Source organism: Mus musculus, chromosome 13 (assembly GCF_000001635.26).
Source record: "Mus musculus strain C57BL/6J chromosome 13, GRCm38.p6 C57BL/6J".
Lineage (NCBI taxonomy): Eukaryota > Metazoa > Chordata > Mammalia > Rodentia > Muridae > Mus > Mus musculus.
The window spans coordinates 96,648,355-96,672,307 of NC_000079.6; the positions used below are offsets into that span (position 1 = coordinate 96,648,355).

The 23,953-nt window shown below is 44.4% G+C and overlaps 1 protein-coding gene across 3 annotated transcripts; it reads right to left on the reverse strand.

Moving 5' to 3' along the window:
- Positions 1–607: 607 nt before the first annotated feature.
- Positions 608–22,582, reverse strand: Hmgcr (3-hydroxy-3-methylglutaryl-Coenzyme A reductase). Of its 3 annotated transcripts, none has more exons than NM_008255.2 (20): positions 22,457–22,582; positions 18,167–18,354; positions 17,759–17,870; positions 17,456–17,543; positions 16,408–16,492; positions 14,675–14,780; positions 11,764–11,870; positions 11,540–11,656; positions 10,863–11,023; positions 10,517–10,764; positions 10,229–10,404; positions 8,209–8,403; positions 7,500–7,658; positions 7,196–7,353; positions 6,462–6,567; positions 4,304–4,474; positions 3,742–3,882; positions 3,502–3,660; positions 2,656–2,810; positions 608–2,279 (listed from the first exon to the last, which is right to left on the reverse strand). In NM_008255.2, exons 2-20 carry the CDS (start codon positions 18,329–18,331, stop codon positions 2,225–2,227), a joined length of 2,664 nt encoding a protein of 887 aa, NP_032281.2. In that variant the 5' UTR covers positions 18,332–18,354; positions 22,457–22,582; the 3' UTR covers positions 608–2,224. The 3 variants fall into 3 exon arrangements, with proteins under 3 accessions (NP_032281.2, NP_001347094.1, NP_001347095.1); NM_001360165.1 differs by having other exon boundaries at positions 22,094–22,582; NM_001360166.1 differs by having other exon boundaries at positions 22,047–22,582.
- Positions 22,583–23,953: the final 1,371 nt, after the last annotated feature.

Below are 23,953 nucleotides of genomic sequence, written 5' to 3' on the forward strand. Positions count from 1 at the left end.
CATAGTGTCTCACCACGGCAATAGAAACCATAATTAAGACAGCATGTGAGTACAAACACTGACAGTGTGTCAGAGGCCTAAGGAGAGTCATACTAATGTAAATGTGTGCCAAAGAGCTGTTTATCACTCCAGGGTTAGTTCTGACTTGATTTGCCAGCCTTTGGTCTCTCCACGAGCATTCCCTGTGACTCCTGAGAAGACAACTCTCCAATCTTTCACCTCTAACAGCAAAAGTGGAGAAATTACAAAGGAATGGAAGTCAGTTCTGAGGAAGCCCCTTCCCTACCCCACGAAGCTGAAACATACTTGAAGGGGCCATTGTGTCAGCTAGCTGATCTTCCCTTCCTCTTAACTTGCCCCATCTGATCACCAAAGAGAATCTGGTTGAGATTATGGATCTGAATTTTAAAACCCTTAGTGTAAGAAAGATCACTGAGACAAACAACACTGGCCAGCTGCTGATGTTGCTGATAGTATAACGGATAATGGAGGGAGGACCTTATGACCCTCAGTGGAGAGGTCAGGCTACCACTTGGCCAGACTTTGCTAACTTCTGGACCTCAGGCTTGGGGTTAATCCTCAATTTTAAAAAAGCCACTGCTTACACTTTTCAATGTTAACTTCCTTTCATAATTTACTCAACTGGAAAAAGTATTCTATAACAAAATGTATACAATTTAGTAATTGTACAAAACATGAATTTAGCAAGATGACATTGGTTACAGTCACCAGCATAAAACACTCAATACTTTTTACTGCCACTTCCATGACAAGCTCAGGTAAATAAAATGGTACTGGCTGAAAAGTCACAAGAGGAGCAATTTGAAACTTTACATACAACAGCAAAGGCAATCTTCCACAATAATACTGACACAATCACTAAGAGGCTCCCATGCTGCCGCGGCACTCTTGGAATGTCTTTCAGAGTCCATCTTCTACACAAATGTCAGCTTCCCAAGACCAAACTTGAAGCATTAGATAGAATACAAAATAAGGAGCTCTTTATTATTATTTATACAAAACTGGTACATTAAAAAAAAAAAATTAAGATTCAACAACTCTGCTGACCCCCTGAGGAAGCTAAGAGCTTTTATGGGCCCATTAAAGGAGCCCATAAATGATTCAGTCACCAAACTCCTGGCCACAGGAACAAGGCACACAGCTCCAGGGCCATTCATGTGGCTCCATCATTGGCTCTGTAAGCTGACTTTCCCTTCATTGGGCTTGGAAAGCAAGCCAGGGTTTCCTGGACCAGTGCTAACGAGCACTGTCTTCTCTGGCCCAAGCTAGAGTATTTTATCAGTGTAAAAGTTGAGTTCTTTTATTTCTTAAACACTTCCAATAAACTCCTAGCATTAGACACTTAATTACAACATATACAGATTGATAGTTTACCAAAAAATCTAGAGTTCAGCTAAATAAGTTAAAATGTCTCTAAAAGAAACTTGGCTTAGAGAAATGGTCGTTTGTTTTTTGTTTTTTTTAAAAAAAAAAAAAAAACTGTTCCCACACTCTAAGTTCTGAGAGGTCCGACTTGCTTGTACTCTCCTCTAAGTAACACTAAGAGCTCTGATATCTTTAGTGCAGAGTGTGGCACAGCTGGCAGAATCTAGACTAAAGGCCTCTCTGAACAAAGACTCACAGAGATAAATGCAGTGACTGTTTTCTTCGTCAAGAACTATTTAGCACTACTTAGCACATTATTCTGTAGTTTGAGAATAAAAGTAATTCTTCCATGAAGAAGTAGGCCCCCAATCAATAGACCAGCACCAAATGAATTATTAGTTTACAAAAAATAAACTTAGATTGCAAAGTTCTACAACCCAGACTGAATAAATAAAGATCAGAAGTTCTGTCAGCTACAGTGTCATTTAAAACCATTTTTAACCCACGGAGAGGTGAGCCCCACACTGATCACCAGTTTCCAGCTTGTGGTAGCTTTCAGAAACGAACTGTAGCTCACATCTGTGGTGCTCAGAGCACCGGTACCATCCACGTGAGATCTCTCCAGAACACAGCACGGAAAGAACCAGAGTTCCCACATCTGAGGAGTCTCTGTGCAAAGAACCTCAGACGTCTCTGAAAGCGCCAGAAACCAAGCAGGGGTGTCACTGATCATGTCCATTCATCTTCCACTAGACAGTGCATTGAGATTTTTAATTCACAGATTGCATGTTAGTCCTTGAGAACCCAATGCCCGCGCTTCAGTTCAGTGTCAGGATCCTCAAGCTGCCTTCTTGGTGCACGTTCCTTGAAGATCTTGTAAATTTATCTTTGATCTACGTCAGAAAAAGACAAAGTAGTAACACAAAGAATATCAGCAATGCAAAACTGGGGAGTTGGGGTGCATGTGAATGTGTAGATGTCAGAAGACCACAAGGCCACACACTCGGGTCTCTCTCAGTAGCCTGGAACTTGCCAAGTAGGCTAGGCTGCCTGGTCAGTAAGCCCCCAGGCCCTGCCTGTCTCTATCTGCCCAGAGCTTGGACTTTAAAGATCATGACACTACACCTGTTTTGTTTTGTTTTGTTTTGTTTTCTTTAAATCTGGATTCCAGGGCTTGGACTGAAGTTGTCCAAACATTTTAGTGGTAATTCCCAGACCAGGATTATAAAACTTTCATTTGGGAAAATCTCATCTATGTGGAAGTCTTACCTGTTGTGAACCATGTGACTTCTGACAAGATGTCCTGCTGCCAAGGCTGCCATCAAGGACAGCTCACCAGCCATCACAGTGCCACATACAATTCGGGCAAGCTGCCGTGCGTTTTCTCCAGGATTGTCTTTGCATGCTCCTTGAACACCTAGCATCTGTAATCACAGGCCAGCATGGAAGATTACTGCACGGAGAAGGAGCCCTAAACTCCATTAGAAACGCTGGTGGCAAGCCAGCTGATGGTACTAAGCACTTGCTTGCTTAGTTTATCTGCTCATGATTTACTAGGCATATCGCCCAAACCATATATATGTGTGTATGTGTACACGTATACACACGCATACTTTCTTTTTGTTCTTATTTATTTTTGAGAAAGCCTACACTTATTTAGACATCCTGAGGCTAGACTGGCTGAAAGCAAGGGTAGAAAGAACAGCTAAAATACAGAATAGAGTGCTGTGCTATACGGGACACATTAGTATGATGGTTAAACTTGGTTGTCAACTTGACACTTGTAGGAAGAGGGAATCTCAATGATAACCTGGCTCCAGCAGTTTGGCCTATGGACATCTCCTCGGGATGTTTCTTGATTGCAAACTGATGAAGAACCCAGTCCCTGGGCCTGGGCAGTCAAAGAATGTGAGCTGAACATGAGGCTAGAACCAGCCAATATGCAGTGCTCCTCCATGGCCTCCACCTTAGTCCCTGCCTTAACTTCCCTTAGTAATGAATGTCTACCTAGATGTGTAAGTTGAAGTAAACCCTCTTTCCCAACTTTGTTTTAGTAAGAAACAAAGAACTGGGAGTCAGTGGCCTGAGACCAAGTTGTGTGCCAGACAATCATACCTGCAGGCAGGCTTGCTGAGGTAGAAGGTTGGTCCCACCACCCACGGTTCCTATCTCTATCGATGGCATGGTGCAGCTGATATATAAGTCTTCATTTGTGGGACCACTGGCTTCCATTAAAGTAATACAGTTTGAACTCCCCACATTCTGTGCTGCATCCTGGAAAGAAGAAAGGAAAGCTACAGTATAGCTCCTCCAGAGAACAGCAGAGCAGAGGACCGTGGGAACAGCGGAGCTCACCTGGCCACATGCGATGTAGATAGCAGTGACAATGTTTGCTGCGTGGGCGTTGTAGCCGCCTATGCTCCCAGCCATGGCCGAGCCCACAAGATTCTTGTTAATGTTTACGTCAACCATAGCTTCCGTAGTTGTCTTTAACACCTAGATCAGAGTATGTACGTTTTACACAGTCCCCGGGAGAACGGAGTAAAAGCCACTCACATCTACCGCTCTGTCTCTAGAAAGCAGGGGAATACCGGTAGCCCCATGTAAACTGTCCCAGGAGGGCTGACTACCTGCACACAGGCACGAACAATAATAAAACAACCATCTGAATGGAAAACTACTCTACAAATGTAATCTTATAAAAGGTTGCAGCATTCTCATAATGTTTTATTATTTTTAAAACTTACTTTCAGCCCTGGCTGGCCTAGACCTATACCCACCCTGGCTTCAGACTTCCAGGGCTGCTCCTGCCTGACTCCCAGAGCCGGGATTACAGCTGTGGGCCTCCACCCTGGCCTCAACTCAGCTAAAGACACTACCATGTAAAAGGCAGGCTGAAACATCCATCCACACTCACCTCTCTCACCACCTTGGCTGGAATGACGGCTTCACAAACCACAGTCTTTCCTCGTCCTTCGATCCAATTTATGGCAGCAGGCTTCTTGTCGGTGCAATAGTTCCCACTGACTGCCAGAATCTGCATGTCAGGAAAGAACTCCTGAAGCTTCAGCAGTGCTTTCTCCGTACCCTAGAAAGAAGCAAACAGACACAATGCGTGATGGAGCCCCGTTCTGACCACCTTAACAGTTGTAACGCAGCCGTTCCGGACACGAAGGTATTAGCTAGCCAATGTCCAGAACTCTCTGTATCTGTATCTGCCAATGCTAATGTTCCATAACCTGACAAAGCATCAATCACCCTTCCTGTCCCTGTGCCACTCGACTGGTGCCCATGCACTTAACAACTCTGGTTAGCTCAGATAAGTGGAACCGTGTAGACTTTGGTAACTGACGAGTTCCCTTAGAATGATGTTCTACTTTAATGCATCTCTCCCTTGTGCACGTATCCACCCAATCAACACTTAGCTTACTCCTTCCTGCTGGCTAGTATGAGTAATGAATGCTGCGAGCATGAATATACAGATAGCACTTTGAGACCATTTTCAATTCCAAAAGCAGAGCGGGAAGACAGATGACACAGCAGTTCTATTTCCAAGCTGTTAAAAAAACCACTCCCGAGACTAAACCACCAACCAGAGAGCACACATGGTGGGACTCGTGGCTCCAGCTGCCTATGTAGCTGAGGATGGCCTAGTCGGTCATCAATGGGAGGAGCGGCCTTTGGTTCTATGAAGGCTCTATGCCCCAGTACAGGGGAATGCCAGGGCCAGGAGGCAGGAGTGGGTGAGTTGGTGAGCAGGGGAATTGGGGGTGGGATGGGGGAGGGGATACCATTTGAAATGTAAATAAAGAAAATACCCAATTAAAAAACAGTATGAAAAATAAAAACCACAACCCCCCATACTATTTCTTACAATTTTTCATTCTTAGGCATTTAGTTATTTTCCTCTTTCTGAATAATCTTTATAAACAAAAAATCTGTAGCCTGACTAGATGATTTTAACATTTTGAATTTGTCTCTGGGTAAAAAGTTATCAGCAAAATGAAATGTATACCATATAAAAACCTCTCAGGAAACAAAATGAATGGATTATACAAACAAACTGAGTAGGTTTGATATCTTAAAGTTGGTGTTTCTTAGCAAGGTAACACCTGCCTGTAAACCAGCAGTCAGAGTCAGACACAAAAAAACTCACTATGAGTTGCAGGTTAGCCTGCTCTACACAATGTGCTCCAGGTTAGACCAAGGCTACAGTGAGACCCTGTCTCCCTCTCCCTTTCCTTCTCTCTCTCTCTCTCTCTCTCTCTCTCTCTCTCTCTCACACACACACACACACACACACGCACACACACACACACACACATTCACAAAGCAAGCAAAAAGTCTCTAGAAAAGGTCAATTTCAAAATTTGGAGACAATTTCTTTTGGGGTACCTTGGGTGTGCTCAGAACTGATCTGGGGCCCATACACCTCCCTACAACACTCAATCTGCACTGAGCTGAACCCTCAGGGCCACGCCTCCTCAGGAAGGAGTCGTTACTGGGCAACCTTCTGAAGTTTTAGCCCCAGATCCCTCCAACCCTTGTGAGGACATTTAGGACACAGACAGTGTCAGATCCACAGCAGTGCAGCTAGGCAGACCACTCTGCAGTCACGAGCTCTGGCTGCTCTTCCTGAGGGCCAAAGTCCAATTATCAACACCCACTGGAAGCTCACAACCATATCAAACTCCAGTTCAGAGAAATCTCATGTCCTCTTCTGGCCTCTATGGACATCAGGCACGCATGTGGGACAGACATTCATGCGGGCAAAAGACCCATATACACAAGTACATTTTATCTAACTAATTAAAAGAAAGAAAAAAAAACAAACAACAACAAAAAACAGAAACACTACCAAACCAAACTATGTTAGCTTTTAATAAAGGTGAAATCAGTCAACTCTGTTAGGTGTGTACCACAGGGATATGGTGTATCAATAGGAGGTATGGCTGGGTACGGTAGCACAGTTATGGTCTCAGCACTCAAAAAGCAAAGGCCCAAGAGTCAGCATGAGTTCAAGGCCAGCCCGGTGCCCACCATGGAGCCCTGAGAGGCAGAGCGCCCACGCTCACCTTAGAGATCATGTTCATGCCCATGGCGTCCCCCGTCCTGGACTGGAAACGGATATAGAGGTTGCGTCCTGCCATCGTCACGTGGAGTTTCTGTAGACGAGCAAATCTGTAAACACGAGGGTTTTATGTTAATCCAAGGTAAGAGATTCACATTTTACTCCTTAGTTCAGCAAGGAGTATTTTTTTTTCCTTTAGACACATGAAGGCATTCTCAGGCATGGAATAGAAGGTGGACCAACTCTTTAATACACGTGAAGTCCAGATGAAAGCAGACACACTAGCCTGAACTGGCCGGGAGCTTTCGATTACTCATGAGCTTCCGTGTGACTGTGACAGTCTTCAAAGTAAACACAGCTAGACGAACTCTCATGGTCTCTGTCGGAAATCCTTCTCTAGGGAAACTAACAGTCTAGTCACAGTGACGGCTTCTGTCTGTCTAATTTACTGTTACTGAGTGGCTCAGGCCACCAGGTCTGCACAGGAAGTGCTTTTACCTGCTGAGCCACCTTACCAACCATTAAAATCCAATGTATTTCTACGGGACAATTTGTCTGCATCAACATCTACCCTAACCAGGAATAAGTATTAGTCATATTAAATGAATGGATTCAGGGGGCACTACATTACCCTAAGCAGGCAATGTATTTAGCTAGCACAGAGAACAAGCTCAATATCCATATGAACACATGAACACACATGTTCTCTCTCACACACACACACACACACACACCTACCTGCTGGTGCTATCAAAGGCCTCCTTTATCACTGCAAACCCTTCAGGTGTTTCAAGCCAGGTCTTTACTTCTGCAGAGTCACAAGCACGTGGAAGACGCACCACTGGGCCTCGAGTCATCCCATCTGCAAGGACCCGGCTGCTGGCACCTCCACCAAGCTAAGCAGAGGATTATGGGACTGTATTAATCCACTTCAGTTTCTCCCATCGTCCTTGTGTCTGTCCCCGAATCTGTCCTGGTTGCCTTCCCCTGCCCAGCCGCCTTCCTCCCTAGTTCAGCAAGGAGTACAAAGTAAACAACTCACGCTTATGGCTCTGCAGCCTCTGTTAGTGCTGGCCACAAGACAGCCTTCCGTCGTTGCCATCGGCACCTGGTACTCCTTCCCATCCAGGCACAGAGGCCCTGCCACTCCAACAGGGATGGGCATATATCCGATCACATTCTCACAGCAAGCTCCCATCACCTAAGAAACACAGGTGGGCTACAGGTGAAACCCTGCACCGTAGCAGACAACCACTCATCTCAGTCCCTGTCGCTAACAATTCCTCAACCTTTCCCCTATAAAAGATTTCAATACTTTCAATGGATTCTTTTTGTTGTTAAGGTGTTAGTGATCAAACCAAGGGCTTCATCAGTGTTTGGTAAACATTCTACCACTAAGCCAAACCCCACCCTAAATTTACTTTAGAAATATTTAAATTGGCTGGGAGTGGGGTGGCAGATGCCTTTAATCTCAAACCCTTGAGAGGCAGAGGGTAAGTGGATCTCTGAGTTCAAGGCCAGCCTAATTTACACAGATCTAGTTCCAGGACAGTCAGGGGGACACAGAGAAACCCTATCTCCAGAAACCAAAATAAATAAATAAATAAATAAATAAATAAGCAAGCGAGCAAGCAAACAAACTGTTGGACTTTCCCAGGGATGATTATAAAATCATGAAAAACATTTTTAAAGTAGCAACAGAAGGTCGGCTACAAGTTACAGAGCAAGCCCTCCCTAATCAAAGAGCATACCAAGGAATAATTATAATCTCTGTAAGGCAGGTACTGTAGAGAGGACGGCTCTGCAAGCTTTGTGGAGAGGAGCTGCCGGCGAATAGACACACCACGTTCATGAGTTTCCATTAGAGTTTCCAATTTGTAAGCTGGGATATGCTTGGCATTGACCAACTGGATGATCTCTGCATCACTAAGGAACTTTGCACCTTTCTGCAGAAAGGAAGAAGAAAATGAAGAGATGGGATTAGATAAGAAGGGCAGTTCATGAGCAGAAGAGCAAAGGCTGAAAGAGCACAGTGCAGAGCTGTTCACAAGGCTATAAAGCAGTATATACCAACCCTGGGAACTATGACACTTAGCCAGACTATGCCCCATCCCCTCTGAAGAACAAACCCAGAACAAAGCCTTGCCCTCAGTCCAGCCCCCCTGCCTCTGTACAACAGGACCTCCTCTACACTTAAATGCTCGTGGACTGATCAATGAATATCAATCAATACATATTTACTTACAATGGACAATCAATATATACTCTCTTCATTTAATATTTTTGTGGGTACAAATTGTGGCCCTTAAATAGGATATATTTCAGCTGAGGATACCAATTCTCAAAAGAGCTAAAGTAAAAACATTAAGAGTAAAATTCAAAAGGCTTTGGGTTTGTAAAGGGGGAGATATTCTGAAAAATATCAAGAAGATCCAAGAAGTGCTTGCTATGCAGACATGAGGCAGAGTTCAAATCCCTAGCAAGCACATAAAAGCCAGGCACAGTAGTATACATCTGCAATCCCAGCACAGGGCAGGAGGAAGACACAGGCAGTTGCTGGGGACTTGCTATGTCCAGTTTAACCAAAATGACAAGCTCCACATTTAGTAAGAGACCCTGTGTACTGGCTGGTTTTGTGTGTCAACTTGACACAAGCTGGAGTTATCAGAGAAAGGAGCCCAGCTGTGGGGCATTTTCTCAATTAATGATCAAGGGGGGGTGGGGGAGGGCCCATTGTGGGTGGAGCAAGCTGAGCAAGCCAGTAAGCAGCATCCCTCCTTGGCCTCTGCATCAGCTTCTGCTTGACTTCCAGTCCTGACTTCCTTTGGTGATGAACAGCAGTGTGGAAAGTGTAAGCTGAATAAACCCTTTCCTCCCCAACTTGCTTCTTGGTCATGTTTTGTGCAGGAATAAAAACCCTAAGAAACCCTGTCTCAAAAAAAAAAAAAAAAAAAAAACCAGATAAAGCCAGGAGGTATTACACGCCTTTAATCCCAGCATTGGGGAGGCAAAGGAAGGTAGACTTCTGATTTTGAGGCCAGCCTGGTCTACACAGGGAGTTCTAAGCTAGCCAGGACTACATAGTGAAATTTTTTATTTACTTAGCTTGTGTTGATTACTCATAAAACTATGCATTCTAAATATCTGTAATTTCCTCTGTCAATATATCTTAGTAAATGATGGTAGAATGGAACTGTATCTTACCAAACATGGGAAAAAAAAAATCAATAGGCCAGGAAAACATATTCTTATTACAGAAAGAATTAGATTAAGCTGATAAGGCTGGAAGCATGAAGGGACATCTGTAAACGTGGTGAGAGAACACAGTGTACAAACACAGCTCACTTCAACACACACAGATTCAAAAGCTCCCCATGTCTACAAGACAGTAACTCACTACAAGGAGCTTTGATTCTGGGACCAGAAAATAAGAAACCCTGCTGCTAGCTTTACAGTTTCCTCAATGGTAAATATCTTGGTAAAGCCTCTTGAGCCTGGCCTGCTCATCCGAAGGGTGGGGATAACACCCCCAAAGGCTATAGGGATTTATATAGCTATGAATAAGCCACGTGACACAGAGACTAGGGCACAGTAGGCCTCGGTAGTACCAGTCTTAACTTCCCTTGATTAAAGAAAGGTACCAAAAACATCCTCTATAAAAGAAACCCCCAGTGTGAGCACACCCTTGTCCCTCCTCTGTATTCTCCCCCAGTGTGAGCACACCCTTGTCCCTCCTCTGTATTCTCCCGTGTGAGCACACCCTTTTCTCACCTCTGCATTCTCCAGTATCTGCAGACATTCTTCATTAGGTCGTGGCTCGATGGGGAGTTCAATTCCAGGCTCCTGTGTCCCCAGGGCGGATGGAGGGCTGGCTACAGAAGCCCCAAGCACAAACGTAGCTCTGCTTGTAGTCTCTGCTTCCACCACTAATGGTTTTATAACCTCAACTGTGTGAGAGGCAAAAAGACATCTCAAAGTCCTCAAATCACTTTCAGAGGAAGTCAACTCAGGGGGTGGCCTCGGACAAGAGGACCTGAGATGAAGAACACAGCACGGTACCTTTTCTCTCTTGGTTCGCTCCTGGATCCTCCTCTACTGACGAAAGCTTCTGGTTCCTTCTCACAAGCAGAGGCTCACGTCTACAACAGTTGTCTTGAGCTTTCTTTGAGGTCACGACGGGAGACGTGATAGGATTTTTTAATGACAGTGTCGATTCTGTCTCTGCTTGTTCAAAGAAAATATACTTGACAGCCAAAAGGAAGGCTAAACTCAGGGTAATCACTTGCTCAATGTCCATGCTGATCATCCTGGATGAAAGCCAAGATAAATGTTGTCAGTTCAGAAATAGTAAAGTCACAGCACAGCCCCATGAGAACACAGAGTATTGTGGGTTCCAGTCACTTACTTGGAGAGATAAAACTGCCAGAGAGAAACACTTGGTTCAATTCTCTTGGACACATCTTCGTCCAGACCCAAGGAAACCTTAGCCTGCTCCGCTGTGCTGTTCTGAGGAGAAGGATCAGCTATCCAGCGACTATGAGCGTGAACAAGGACCAAGCCTAAAGACTGAAGGGACATATTTTAAATTGTATACCTTCTGCTTTCTTTCTCGTCCCTCCCAACTCCATAGCCAGACACTTTAGTCCTCAGCCCCACTTATCATGGTAAGAAAGCCCCTAGTTTGTTAAATAAAAGCAATGGTGCTGTAAGGGTTCAAACATCCCAAAGAATAGCCTTTCAAAGACAGGGGTCTGTCTGTTCAGGAGAGCAAGAATAACAAAGACCATAAGCCCAATGGGGCATGGTGGCAAACACCTTGTATCCCAGCACTCAGGGGGGCTGAAGCAGGATGATTGAAAGTTCAAAACCAGTAAGATCCTGTCTCAAGACATCAAACTAAAATCCCCAGAACTTCAAAGCAACAAAAAACTAACTCAGAAAAAAGAGAAGACTGGAACATCACCGAAAGGAACAAATATTAGATAAACAAGATAGGAACTAAAAACACAAGCAAAAGCCCCCAAATACCCAAAGAATAAGACACACCGAAACTACAGATACTGGAGAAAAAAATGCCATTACCATAATCATCTTGACCCTTTGGGTTACGGGGTTTGGTTTATTTTCTTCTTCTTCTAAAACTCTGGCAAAATGGCTGAGCTGCCAAATTGGACGACCCTCACGGCTTTCACGAGAAAGCTACGAAGGAAGTGGGCACTGCGTTAGGAGGTATGAGGGGACTAAGGAGAGGGGCAGCATGGGAAGTACTACTTTACAACTAATGACACCAGGAAACCCCGCCTCACCTCTAGGACCAGCGACACACAGGCCGGGAAGAATGTCATGAACACAAAGTAGTTGGCCAACACTGACATGCAGCCGAAGCAGCACATGATCTCCAGCTGGCGGACGCCTGGGGAGAGAGTGAGACACAGCTGCTCAGTGTGGGTCTCTAACATGCCACTTAACTTACAGGCGCTTCATTATGCACAGCCAAGTCTCACTACATTACATCCTTTGTCATTTAGTACAACAAAATTAGCAACACAAAGATGATCTATGGCCTGAGGAACAGCAGTCCTGCCAGGACACAGACCCAAGCATCAGCACAAAGCTGTATGTAATGGGGCTGTTTCACACAGCTGGCAGACAAATGCTTCCAATTCTTCTATAAATGCTATCACTTTGGCTGAGACAAGCAGCTATAAGACCAGCTACTCTACAGGAATTACTTTATCCTCCAAACTACACTACTCCCCTAGACTCACTTATCATAAAAGCAATTAATTAGCCCATGTGTCCACGTTGATTTATAATATAATGCACAGATCAGTAGGCAGTTATGCCTTTCTGACACGGCATCTCAGTACACAGTCCTTACAGAGCACTAAGTGCAGCTCTCTATAACCCCACAGTGCCTACTGATGTTCTAAGCATTTTACTTCATTGACCTAATCTGAAAATGATACAATGCAAAAATGTTAATAACTCAAGAGTGAAAATTAACAAACATTTCACCACAAAATTATTTCAAGGATCAGTCGGTAATCTCAAATAGAAGGTGCCAAAATTGTACAGACCAGAAAAAAAATTAAGATCACCAACTCCTACTCTTTGGCTCAAATTAAAGTAAAAAACTACATTACATTATTTATTCTCACAACCAAGGGCATCTGAGAAACTGCAAGTTATACATATAATAAATAAAGCAAATCTATACATTCAACTTAAACACTAAATGAATAGATTTTCATAATCAATACTTAACCAATGCTTTTCACAAATCAATCACCAACTTTTTTTTTTTTTTGGTTAAACTCCCTGTTGCCATCATTCTTCCTGACTGTTCCAAAAGCAGCTGCTCTGCCACTTTGATGTCACACAGGCCACAGCTCTAGTCCAAAGACGTCTGAGCAGCTGTGGCTTGTATGTGTGCTGGGAACTGCACCCTGTACCTTTATATGTGCAAAGTACATAGTAGCACTGAGTTAGCTACACTTAGCCCAACCCTTTTCTGAACTGGCCTTTTCAGTTATGCCCAGGATGTGGCAGAATGTGTCCAAAGCACATACAAGCTCCAGGATCAATCCCTCACACTGTGTAAAAAGGTAGGCAGTGGGTTGCTGCCTAATTAATTTTAAGCCCTATTTCTGCAGATAAAGATGACTTCAGTGGCTTCTGCCACGACACACCCAATTCTTTGATTCATTTCTCTAATGATTCAAGACAAGGCATCAGCCCTACTACTTTCTGCATCAGATTCAAATACACAGCCTTTGCTTCCAGGCCTGTAACTTCCTGGCCCACCTGCAACATCTCAAACTCTCTTGTTTATGTGGCTGTGTTTTCACCTGATCAACATTTTATTTAGTGGTGATGACATGACAGTATCGTCATTAAAACTCAAAACTATACCTTTAAAGAAGGTAATTTTTCCGTGTGTGTGTGTGTGTGTGTGTGTGTGTGTGTGTGTGTGTGTGTGTGTGATTGTGGGGCACGTATGGAGTCAGGGGACAGTATCAGTTGTCTGTTATTGTATCTGTGTTACTAGAGACAGACTTGTCTCTTTGCGATACCACAGGTTAGCTACAGCTAGAGCTTCAACTTCTGGAAATTCTCTTTGCCTCTGCCCCATCACAGGAGCACTGGGAGGGCAGAGACGCGCTACCATGGCAGGCTTACGCGGGTCCTAGAAACCCCAACTCAGCTCTCATCGTTTCATGGCAAGTGCTTTACCTGCCATCTTCCTAGGTTACACAAAGTACATCTTAAAGTCTGAGAAAACATGTGCTATAGACTGAGCCGCTGAGCCCTATCCTTAGCAGTAAATTTTAAAACAATTTTTAGAATGTTTTTTCTTTCCTAAATAAAAACCTTTGTTGAATAGTAGAATATGTGTTATTACTATCAGAAATTTAAAGAAGTACATAATATTTAATAAATGAATACAGAGACAACCAAATTTTCTCCCAAAAGAAAGACAATTAGGGGTTGGAGTAGCAGATAACTCAACAGCTAAAAGTGTCTTGGGCTCTTGCAGAGGACCCCAGTTTGGTTCCCAGCACCCACATTAGATAGCTCACAACCACCTATAACTCCAGGGGCCACAGATGGATGGATGGACACACACACACACACAAAACCAGAACTTAAAAAAATCTAGTCTAAGACCAGGATGCCTCATAATAGCATGATACATTCACTCTGGCAAATCTCCACTGTACGTAATGGAGTCCTGTTTGAAGCTTAGTATTAATTCTCCGTGCTGCTTTAAGGATGAGGAAGTGTGTAGAGGTTGGTGCTGCGGCAGGCTACGATGTATGGCCTAGTACCTAATTAAACCTTCCCAACTACCTGCTTAGATCTGGCCTCTTGCACCACCTCCAACATGGCAATTAAAATACAAGGAAAGGAATCCCTACTTCAGCCCAGATAACAGCAAGGGTCTCCAGGCCTTGCAATACCATCTTGGTTATAAACCAAGAGCAAACCCCACGTACCACAAGTGGACACAAAAAGAGAGGACAGCAAGCATGGGCAATATCCGAAACCTGTTACTACTTTCTTACCATGCACAGAGGTCCATAGCTCCACACACTTACAATATCCCCGTTCAAGTCACTCAGGTCAGAATCCAAGAATAAACAATGTAAATATCAGATCTGCTATCTTCCCTTTTAATGACAACTGTAAGTGTACTAGAAATTGTTTACAAACCTGACATGGTGCCAACTCCAATCACAAGGCATTCCACAAGAGCGTCAAGAGTGAATGTGGGGCCCAGGATTGCCATTCCACGAGCTATATTTTCCCTTACTTCATCCTGAAGAATAGACCAAATATATCGGTGGTTGTAAAGTGCACATTAGCCTTTTAAAATGCTAGAGAGCATCCTGGGTCCTACATGAAACTTATTTTACTACGCAAACAAGATAGAATGCATTCAATAGTCAGAGCGGGCAGTGAGAGACATGGCCTACGGATCACTCCTGTGGTTAATCAATCATTGAACTCCTACCTGACCACACCCTTTCTGTAGTGGCCCTTCCTGGTTGTCAACTTGACTATATCTGGAATGAACTACAATCCAGAATTGGAAGGCTCACCAGTGACCCTTATCTGGAGGCTGGGAGATAGAAGTTTCTGATCTGGATCTTGGTGTGTGGTGGAACACACCTTTAATCTGGGCTACACCTTCTGCTGAAGTCCATATAAGGACACTGGAAGAAGGAAGGTTCTCTCTCTCCTTCGCCTGCTTGCCAGGTGGGACAGAGCAACTGCTAGATCCTTGGACTCCCATTCACAGCTGCTCCTGACCACTGTTGGGAGTTGGACTGCAGACTGTAAGTCATCAACAAATTCCCTTACTCTATAGAGACTGCCCCTAAGTCCTGTGACTCTAGAGAACCCTGACTAATACACTCTTTCACATTTCACATTACATTCTGGCTCCCACCGACAAAACCTTAGCTGAGATTCTCTGAGGTCACATTAGTACAATAAAACCTAGAGAATTTTTGTATCAAAATGTTCAAATGATCATAAGCAGTATCCAATATTTATAATTGGGATAGAACTATGACCTCTTTCAGAGCTTGGGGAAGGGGCTAGTTCAGTGACGGAGCACTGGAAGATCCTGCTAAAGGTCCTTAGTTTAATGGTCCGACAGGGAAGGAAAATCATAAAAGGACGAAATAGGATATGGTGGTGTGTATGTCCGCAGTCCCAGCACTCAGCTGACCACGGCAGGAGGAGCACTATAACTCAGGGCAGAATGAGATACAGTCTGTCTCAAAAAGAATTCTACTACAAGGCTATTTAACACAATGGTGAGTTTTTTAAAGTCACCAATGAACGTCAGGATGAATTTAAGATGAGAAATGTTAATTTGAGGGGCTTAGAAACAATGTGATGGGAGGCTCTAGTCCACTAGATCTGTTGCAGTGTGAAGGTGAGAAGGCCCCCAAAGGCTCTTGTGTTTGAACATTTGATCCTTAGTAGGTGGCGCTCCTTGGGAGGCTGAGGAAGTGGATCACAGGCTGTGGGCTCTGTGGCACCAGAGCCTGGCCCAACCCTCTTCTTGGCTGCACTGGGCCTCCAGGCCTCCAGGCCCTGGGTGCACACCTTCCCAGCTCCATGAACCACCTCCTGGCAACACAAGCCCAAACGAGGCTGACTCCCTGCAATTGTCCCATGTCCGGTATTTGGTCAAAGCAATGAGGAAGCACCCGGTGCGCTCACTCTTTCCCGAGGCCCCAACAGGCTATGTATTCACCTAAGTCACCAGGGCACTGTCATTTCAGAAGACTTTCAAAGGGGAAATGGGGAAGTGAGACACTCACACAAACCAGTTTTAAAACATTTGTCTAAAGGCTTGAGACAGCAGTTACACTTTGAACAGTAAAGAACTCTCTCATCACACTCCAGGGTTACAAACAATCAATACTCACCTGTGAATTTGAACTGAGGGCAAACTTTGCTAATGCACTCGCTCTAGAAAGGTCAATCAAGAGCAGAAAAAAGGGCAAAGCTTCACTGCGGGGGAGGGAAAAACAAGACAAGTTACATTTAACACAGGTATAATATAGTTTTAGAAACTTCTTAATATAATCCTTTCCATACCACACACATGTGGCATGACCACTTTCCTGCTAGCATTCTTAAGAAGCCTTGAATAAGAGATGCTCAAAGTATTTGCTAAAGTTTATTTTGTTTACTCTTTTGAGACAAAGCCTCATGAAACCCAGATTGACTTCTAACTTGCTGTGGGGCTGGAAGTGGCCTTGGATCCCTGGCCCTCGTGGAGGTACAGGCACTGTCATTATGTCCAGCATAACTAAAATACTGGACAATGTTAAAGTGTAAATGAACACGCACTGAAACACCTCTTCCGTGTTTTCTCAGCAAAGTGCTCTTCTATGTTTATGAAATGTACCTGGATTAACATTTAAGTAAACTGTGTAATACACCCACTGGTGAAGCTGCCCCGACCTCCCCCAAGGCAAGCAGCTAAAAAAGCACAAGCTGTAAAGTAAGCCCTCCCACAGCTGCTGCGTGACTCGTGAAACGCATCTACCCCTAGGTGATGATGGTGGGCATAAACACAAACTGTCTATACAAATACTCATCACTGTGGTACTGAGAAAGATTAACTTAATCCAACATTGGAATAACGAACTACAAAATATTTACACAGAATACCATACAGCTATCACTAGTAACTGACTTTAACACTAAGGTTAACATGAAAAGATGCAGATGAGTTATGTTGGGCAAAAAAGACTTGGCACAGCATGTACAGTACAATACTCAGAAAGCATGTCCAAAAGAAATGGGAAGAATATATATCAAAATGTCAGCACCCAGAGCTAGCTAATAGCAAGTTCATGAAAACTTTCCCCTACTTTTTAAACTTTTAAATGTACGCATCACCTTTAATACAGAGAATAAAGGGTCTTAAAATGTAGTTTAGAAGAACACACACTGGCCTTTACTTACTTTAAGCCTGTCAGTTCTTTGTCGAGGAAATGAATGACGACTGTACTGAAGACAAAGCTTGAGAAAATTGTGAAGAGGCCAGCAATACCTAAACGGCAAACGCCACAGTTAAAGTCTGCGCTCCTTACTACACACGGGATGCATGCAGTCTCTCTCAGTGCTCTAGAAGAGCACTGCCACGTTCCTCTGTATCACTGAGGCCTCTCATCTGAGAGTACTAACTGCTGAATGAACCCAACACTCTTTCAGTAGTGCACTGAAATCCAAAGTCTGCCAGCATGCACAGCCGGCGACCAGCCTTACCCAGAATGTACTTGGACCCAAGCTGCCGTAGGTTCTGGAACTGGAAGTAAATGTACAGGATGGCGATGCACCGCGTTATCGTCAGGATGATGATGTCGCTGCTCAGCACGTCCTATTGGCAGAGAAAGCGTTCAAACAAGGACCCAAGCAACAACTTTTACTCTGTCATTGGTTCACATATTATCACAAGAATAGAAACGCCACCATAGTACAACCAAATCAAAAGCCAACATAGAAACCAAAAATTGAATGCAACTTTTAAGCAATCTAATTCTTCACAATCATTTTTTTTTTCTGATAGTCCTTACAAAAGCTGTATTTCTCAAGGGAGTGAACTATATTCACTTGTATTTAAAAAAGAGAAATTGAAAATGAAATTCACTTTAGTCAGTATCGAAGTAAACTAACCTCTTCAAATTTAGGGCACTCATAATTCCAGCCACAGATCTTGTTGTTGCCGGTGAACATGTTCATGGACATCATACAGATTGTAAGTGTCACTGTTCCCACAATAACTTCCCAGGGGTGGGAGGCCACGAAGAGGCCATGCATCCGGAAAAGTCTTGACAACATTGTAGCCTCACAGTCCTTGGATCCTGGAAGGATATACATATGAAGAACACTTAGCATGCATGGGGCTCACTTTCAGCCCTAAGTGCAGCATCTCATGTACAGGACTATTCCAGCGTTCTGCATAATCCTGGAAAGTGAGTGTAATGCTCTATTAACACGGTGCTTGCCACTTCTTCAACCACCTAAATCCCTTATTACTCACTGGTAAACAACTTATATGCAAATGTTCCTTTAAGTTAAGTTTCAAGAGTAACTCCTTGTAGTTATGTGAGCCAAGGAGGAGCAGAATAAATAAAGCACAAAGCAGACATGAGACTATTCCCACTTTTTAGTTAAACAGAAAGCCCACGAGCATCCTCTTCACCACCACATGCCTAATAAAGGCAACACCAAAGAACCTTCTTCTCGAGCACCTTGCCATAAATCCTGCTTTTCATTTCAGTCTCTAGAATAAGGCAGAATGTCACTAGCACAATGTATAAGGAACTTCCCTAAGGTGGCTGTCACCAGAAATCTTTTCTGATCTATACTTCCACATTAGGAAAACGGGGGCATGCATTTCACTAGGATGGCTTTTCTCCTGGCAAAGTACAGGGGCAAGAAGGCCCATTTAAATGTGTTAGATGTAGAAGGCTCCTAAACTTTTACAGCCAGCCAAGACTGGAAAGTCAGTAGAAGTAGATGCTGGGTAAAATGAAACATGTATGTATCATACAGAAAGACCCCCAAGGAGTGAAGATACAGCTCATTGCAGGGCCCTCTGTTCAAAAAACCCCCAAAACTACGACTTCTTGTCTGACAAGAGGATTCAACAGAATAAATAGCAAGATCTGAGCTAATGAAATGACTGCCACCCTTCCCACATCTGATGGCTAATTAACAAGTTTGACATTCCTATTTGAAATGTAATCTTATAGTCTGATGGCCTACAGAGATATTTCTCATGGTAAAACTATAGAGCAAAATGAAAACTATTACCCATAACAATCAGTCACAAAAACTAGACCCCGGGAGATGGGCCTGTGGATAATGCACTTGCATCTAAGCCTCACTGCTTCTAACACTGCAGACTGAGCTCTGACCGCCACGCTCAGGCCACAGTACACACCAGTGCACACAAACACACACAATAGAATACAAATGATGACAAGAAACCAACTAACAGCCCACTGATTGTCAGCAAGAATTCAAATAGATCTCACACATCTACTAGGAAAGTGACTTATTGACTGATGACACCAACTAGCCAGGCAGTGGTGACAAGGGAGGCAGAGGCAGTCAGATCTCTGAGCTCAAAGCCAGTCTGGGCTACACAGAGAAACCCTGTCTGGAAAAAAACAAAACAAAACAAAAAAAAAGGGACCACCACCACCAAATTAAAGGAGGCAAAAAAGTACTGGGGCGAGGGTGGGGGTAAGAACGGTGGGAGCTGGGGCAAGGGTGGGAGGTAAGAAGGGTGGTAGCTAGGGCGAGGGTGGGGGGTAAGAAGGGTGGGGGCTTGGCTTTTAAGAATGAAGCCAATTAGCCAACATCATCTCTGATTCCAACATTCCATTTTTCCTCTATATTTCAATATACCAGGCTACACGCCAATATAACTGGTTTTCAAGATAGTCAGAGCAACACATTAATTCAATCATAAAAATCAATGTTGCTGATAACAGTTTTAATTAACTAAAAAATAGAAAGCAACATAAAAGTAGTTGACAGGTAAGGCAGGGAACACGGGTAAGTACCATGTAAACTCATGCGTCATGAAATCATTCACAACATTCTCACTATATTTCTTCCTGTGGGTCTTAATTTTGGAAAGAACAACTAGTATGGCATAAGATGTGGAAGGCATCAGTATTTATCTTTTTTTCAGTACTGCATAATGAGTTTTACCACTTTCCTCTCCGGCATCTTGCACTAATGTACACAAATACCCAAGAAAGGACAACCACACAGTACTTTTATGGAGGGCCTGGGTTTAAAGAACAAACACTTTAAACCTGTCTAGGATTCTCATGAGAAACCACATGTCCACTGGCCTCTCTCACAGAATCTCTTAAAATCAGAAACTAAAGCAAACTGTTGGAAAAGACTGGCTTCAAGGTTTCAGAAGGTAAATTAGTTTCAAATGTAAATCTAAAGCACTTCCAGTCCTCCACCCTTCACCACAAAGCTTCAATAGTCTTCCTTAACGAGTCAATTTTATTCATCACTATTAAAAGTGATTCCGCTGAGAAAAATGTAAATTGCTATCATGAGGAGCCCCAATGTGATGACCAACTAGTAACCCCATACCCACACTACCCCAGGCACACCAGACCTCCCACCCTGCTCGGTTCCCGGGGCCTGGCAATCTTGCCACTCTTCCCTGCACGTACATTGTCTTTTTTTATTATTATTAAATAATCTGAGGGGAAAAAATTACACAAAATCCTGTTCCACAATCCAACCAAGCACAGAGAACCACACCTACCTGGAACTACAAACTGAGCAGTGTTACAAAGGTATGTCAAAAGTAACCGTAATTATAAACTTGTCTCTCAGGAGCACCTCCCATTTCTCTGTGACTAGGCAAAGTGACACCGGTGTAGCAGTTTATGAAAGCTCGGAAGGTCCCTTTTCTGCTGCGCTGCAATAAAAGAACTTGCCTACTTATCCAAATACAGTATACAGCAAACATTTCACAGACTCCTCAAATGGCTGAAAATTTAAACTCACCAGACTTAAATTCTAATTCTATCTAGGAATAGAACCACCAACCACTGCCAAGAGACAGGCTTCTCTGAGATTCTTCCAGTCCATTCATTCTTCCGGTAGTACACAACCCACTCTTTGATTAGAAAATATCTACACTGATATGTGCAGGTTGTCCCTTTGAGGGTAAGACCCCCTAATCCTACACTGTAGCCACGTCTAATCCCAACAGGATGAACACTCAGCATTCTTAACCTACCCATCCATCAAAGGGGGCCATCATCACCTTGCACAGAAAACAAGTTCTGTACCCAACTTTACCATACATTACCAGTTTCTAAGTCCATCTCCTCTTCATGGTCAAGTTCTCTGACCAAAGTATTAAGTGGAACCATAAAGAACTACTATTTTAAGAACTTAAAAAAAAAAAAAAAAGCACAATTTCAAGATAGATTTAAGGATTCAGAAACTGATCCCAGAATATAGCTCACAGTCTACAAATTAGACAAAAATATAGCAGTGTGAGCAAGCACACCCTTTATCTTGCCTGGTCAAGTTCTAGAAAGGCACTACGACCAAGTAAGCCCACAAAACGCAGCCCAATGTAGATCCAAGACTTTTGCCCTACGATAAATAAAATACAAATAAATCACAAGTAACCAAACAAAATGTATTCCCTACTTCGTGTGATGCTTTAATTGTACACAACGACTTTGTAAGTAAAGAGCCAGTAACAGACGTTTCCTGTGCCTTTACAGGCCTTAGCCCGAAAAGATACAACCTCAAGAGAGGAAAGATTTCCATCTGTCCGCTTTCGATGAAAGACTATTAACTTCGCCCAACCTCAGAAGTCTACTGTTTTACTTGCGAACCTCTAAGGCCATTTTCTTCATTCAAACCAAATAATTCCAATAGGTGCATAAGGTAAATTGACATCAGTATCAATGAGACTACGCCCCTTAGGAGAAAGACTATAACATAAAGGTCGAGAGACCGACTTCGGAGGGCTAGCTGTGCCTGTACAGACCTCGCATCCTCCTCCGGGCCCACTAGGAAGAGCACAACCTGCCGTACCCACGCGGATCGGGTCAATTTGCAGCCTACATCTCCATCACTTTAAAGACGGGTCCTGCCGCAAGGCAGCGCCTGGGCGTGAACCCTTGTTCTCTAGGGCTCCCGCTGTCCCCTCTGCCAGGCACTCGTACACGGATGACCGTGACCGCCGGGTCAGCACAGCGCCCTCCGGACTGAACCCACGGACGCCCCGTCGCTGCACTGGCCCTCAGGCCCACCCGGCCCACGGGTTCCCTGGCCGCCGCCCTGCCGCCGGGCCTCAAGGACGTGTCCTCGCGGTCCCCTCGGTTCGCAGCCGCCTCGTGAGCCCAGGCGGAGCGCGAGACCCGCTGTCCCGCCGGTCCCCAGCGTCCGCCAGCTCACCTCCGGATCTCAATGGAGGCCAAGCCGGCCCAGCTGCCGTCTCCAGCCAACGGAGCCCCGGGCGGAAGGAACTGCGCTTACGCACGCTCCAGGCCGCCAGCGGGCCGCCAATAAGGAAGGATCGTCCGATCCCCTAGCCAATCGTCGGGCGGCTGCTCAGCCTGACGGCCTACGTCACGAACGGTCTCCCTAACAACCGCCCACTGCTCGCACCCGGGCGGAGAACGGGCACCGCACCATCTCTCACCACGGCAGAGCCAACCAATGACGGGTCGGGTCCCAGCATCGCGGCCTTCCTATTGGTCTCCGAGCCGAGGGGCGCCTGCAAGGACGCCGCCCGCGCGGGGAACAGGGGATGCCGCGGGTGGAGTACCCCGAACTCAGAGTTTGACCTGCAGGGTCTTGCCCCCGTGGGAAGACCACGGGAGGCCACCGTGTTAGAGTTGGAGCGTGAACGCGGGTTAAGGTTGAAAAGAAAAAGCCCAGTTAGTAGAGAGATCTGTGGGGAAGTAGTAGAGCTCTGAAAAAAAAAAAAAGAGGAATTTAAAAAAGAAAACGAAATGTGGCAGGGACTTGCAGCCCAAACCCCCTGTGACATACCCATCAGTGCTAATGGCTCCGGCTATCTAGGTCACCTGTCGCACACTGGATTCTTGCTGAAGAGTCCCTCTCCAGTGTCGTCTCTGAATTCCCTCTGCTCTCCTGCTGGCTGAAGGCCTTTATCAAGCCCTTAACTCAAACTTGCAATAACCTCTCCTAACTGGTCTTCCCACTCTCGGGTGCTTACACCTTCTGCTTCTGGCGTTTCTGCTGCAGTAATCTTCCTCTTATGCCATACACCTGCCCCTAAATCAGCCTCCAGTATGGCCCAACCCCATTTCACCTACACAACTCTATCCCTGTGTTAGCCTAGAGTAACTTACCCTTCGATTGTACTGAATCGCTTTTGACACCCCTGCTCATGGTCTTAGTTTAGCCCGGATATACCTACCCACTTTAAATTTTGAAATCCTAATTATACCTCAAGGATCATTCATATGCCACCTCCTTTCCTGATTCTCTCAAACATATGTCATATCTCTCTTCTGAACGCCCATAGCACTTCCGTAATAGTCTATGACTTGTCTTACTGTTTTATGTGGAAATGTCGTAAAGAGAGCAATTGGTACATAACTCCTTTTGTTTTTGTGCGCTCTCTGTTTCTGTGTGTGTGTGTGTGTGTGTGTGTGTGTGTGTGTGTGTGCTGCTGTGCACTACATGTACAGAACAGTGCCCAAGGAATAGCAAGAAGAGGGTGGGGGATCCTCTGGAACTGGAGTTACGTAAGATGGTTGTTAGCTGCCATGTAAGTGGAAACTGAATCTGAATTCTCTGAAGAACTGAAGTGCTCTTAACCGATGAGCCATCTCTTAAAACACTATATGTTCAGTAGTACTTTTCATAAACTAAAAAAGTACCTGGTTAGAGTCTCATCGTTGTTATAAAATAGGGATTGCT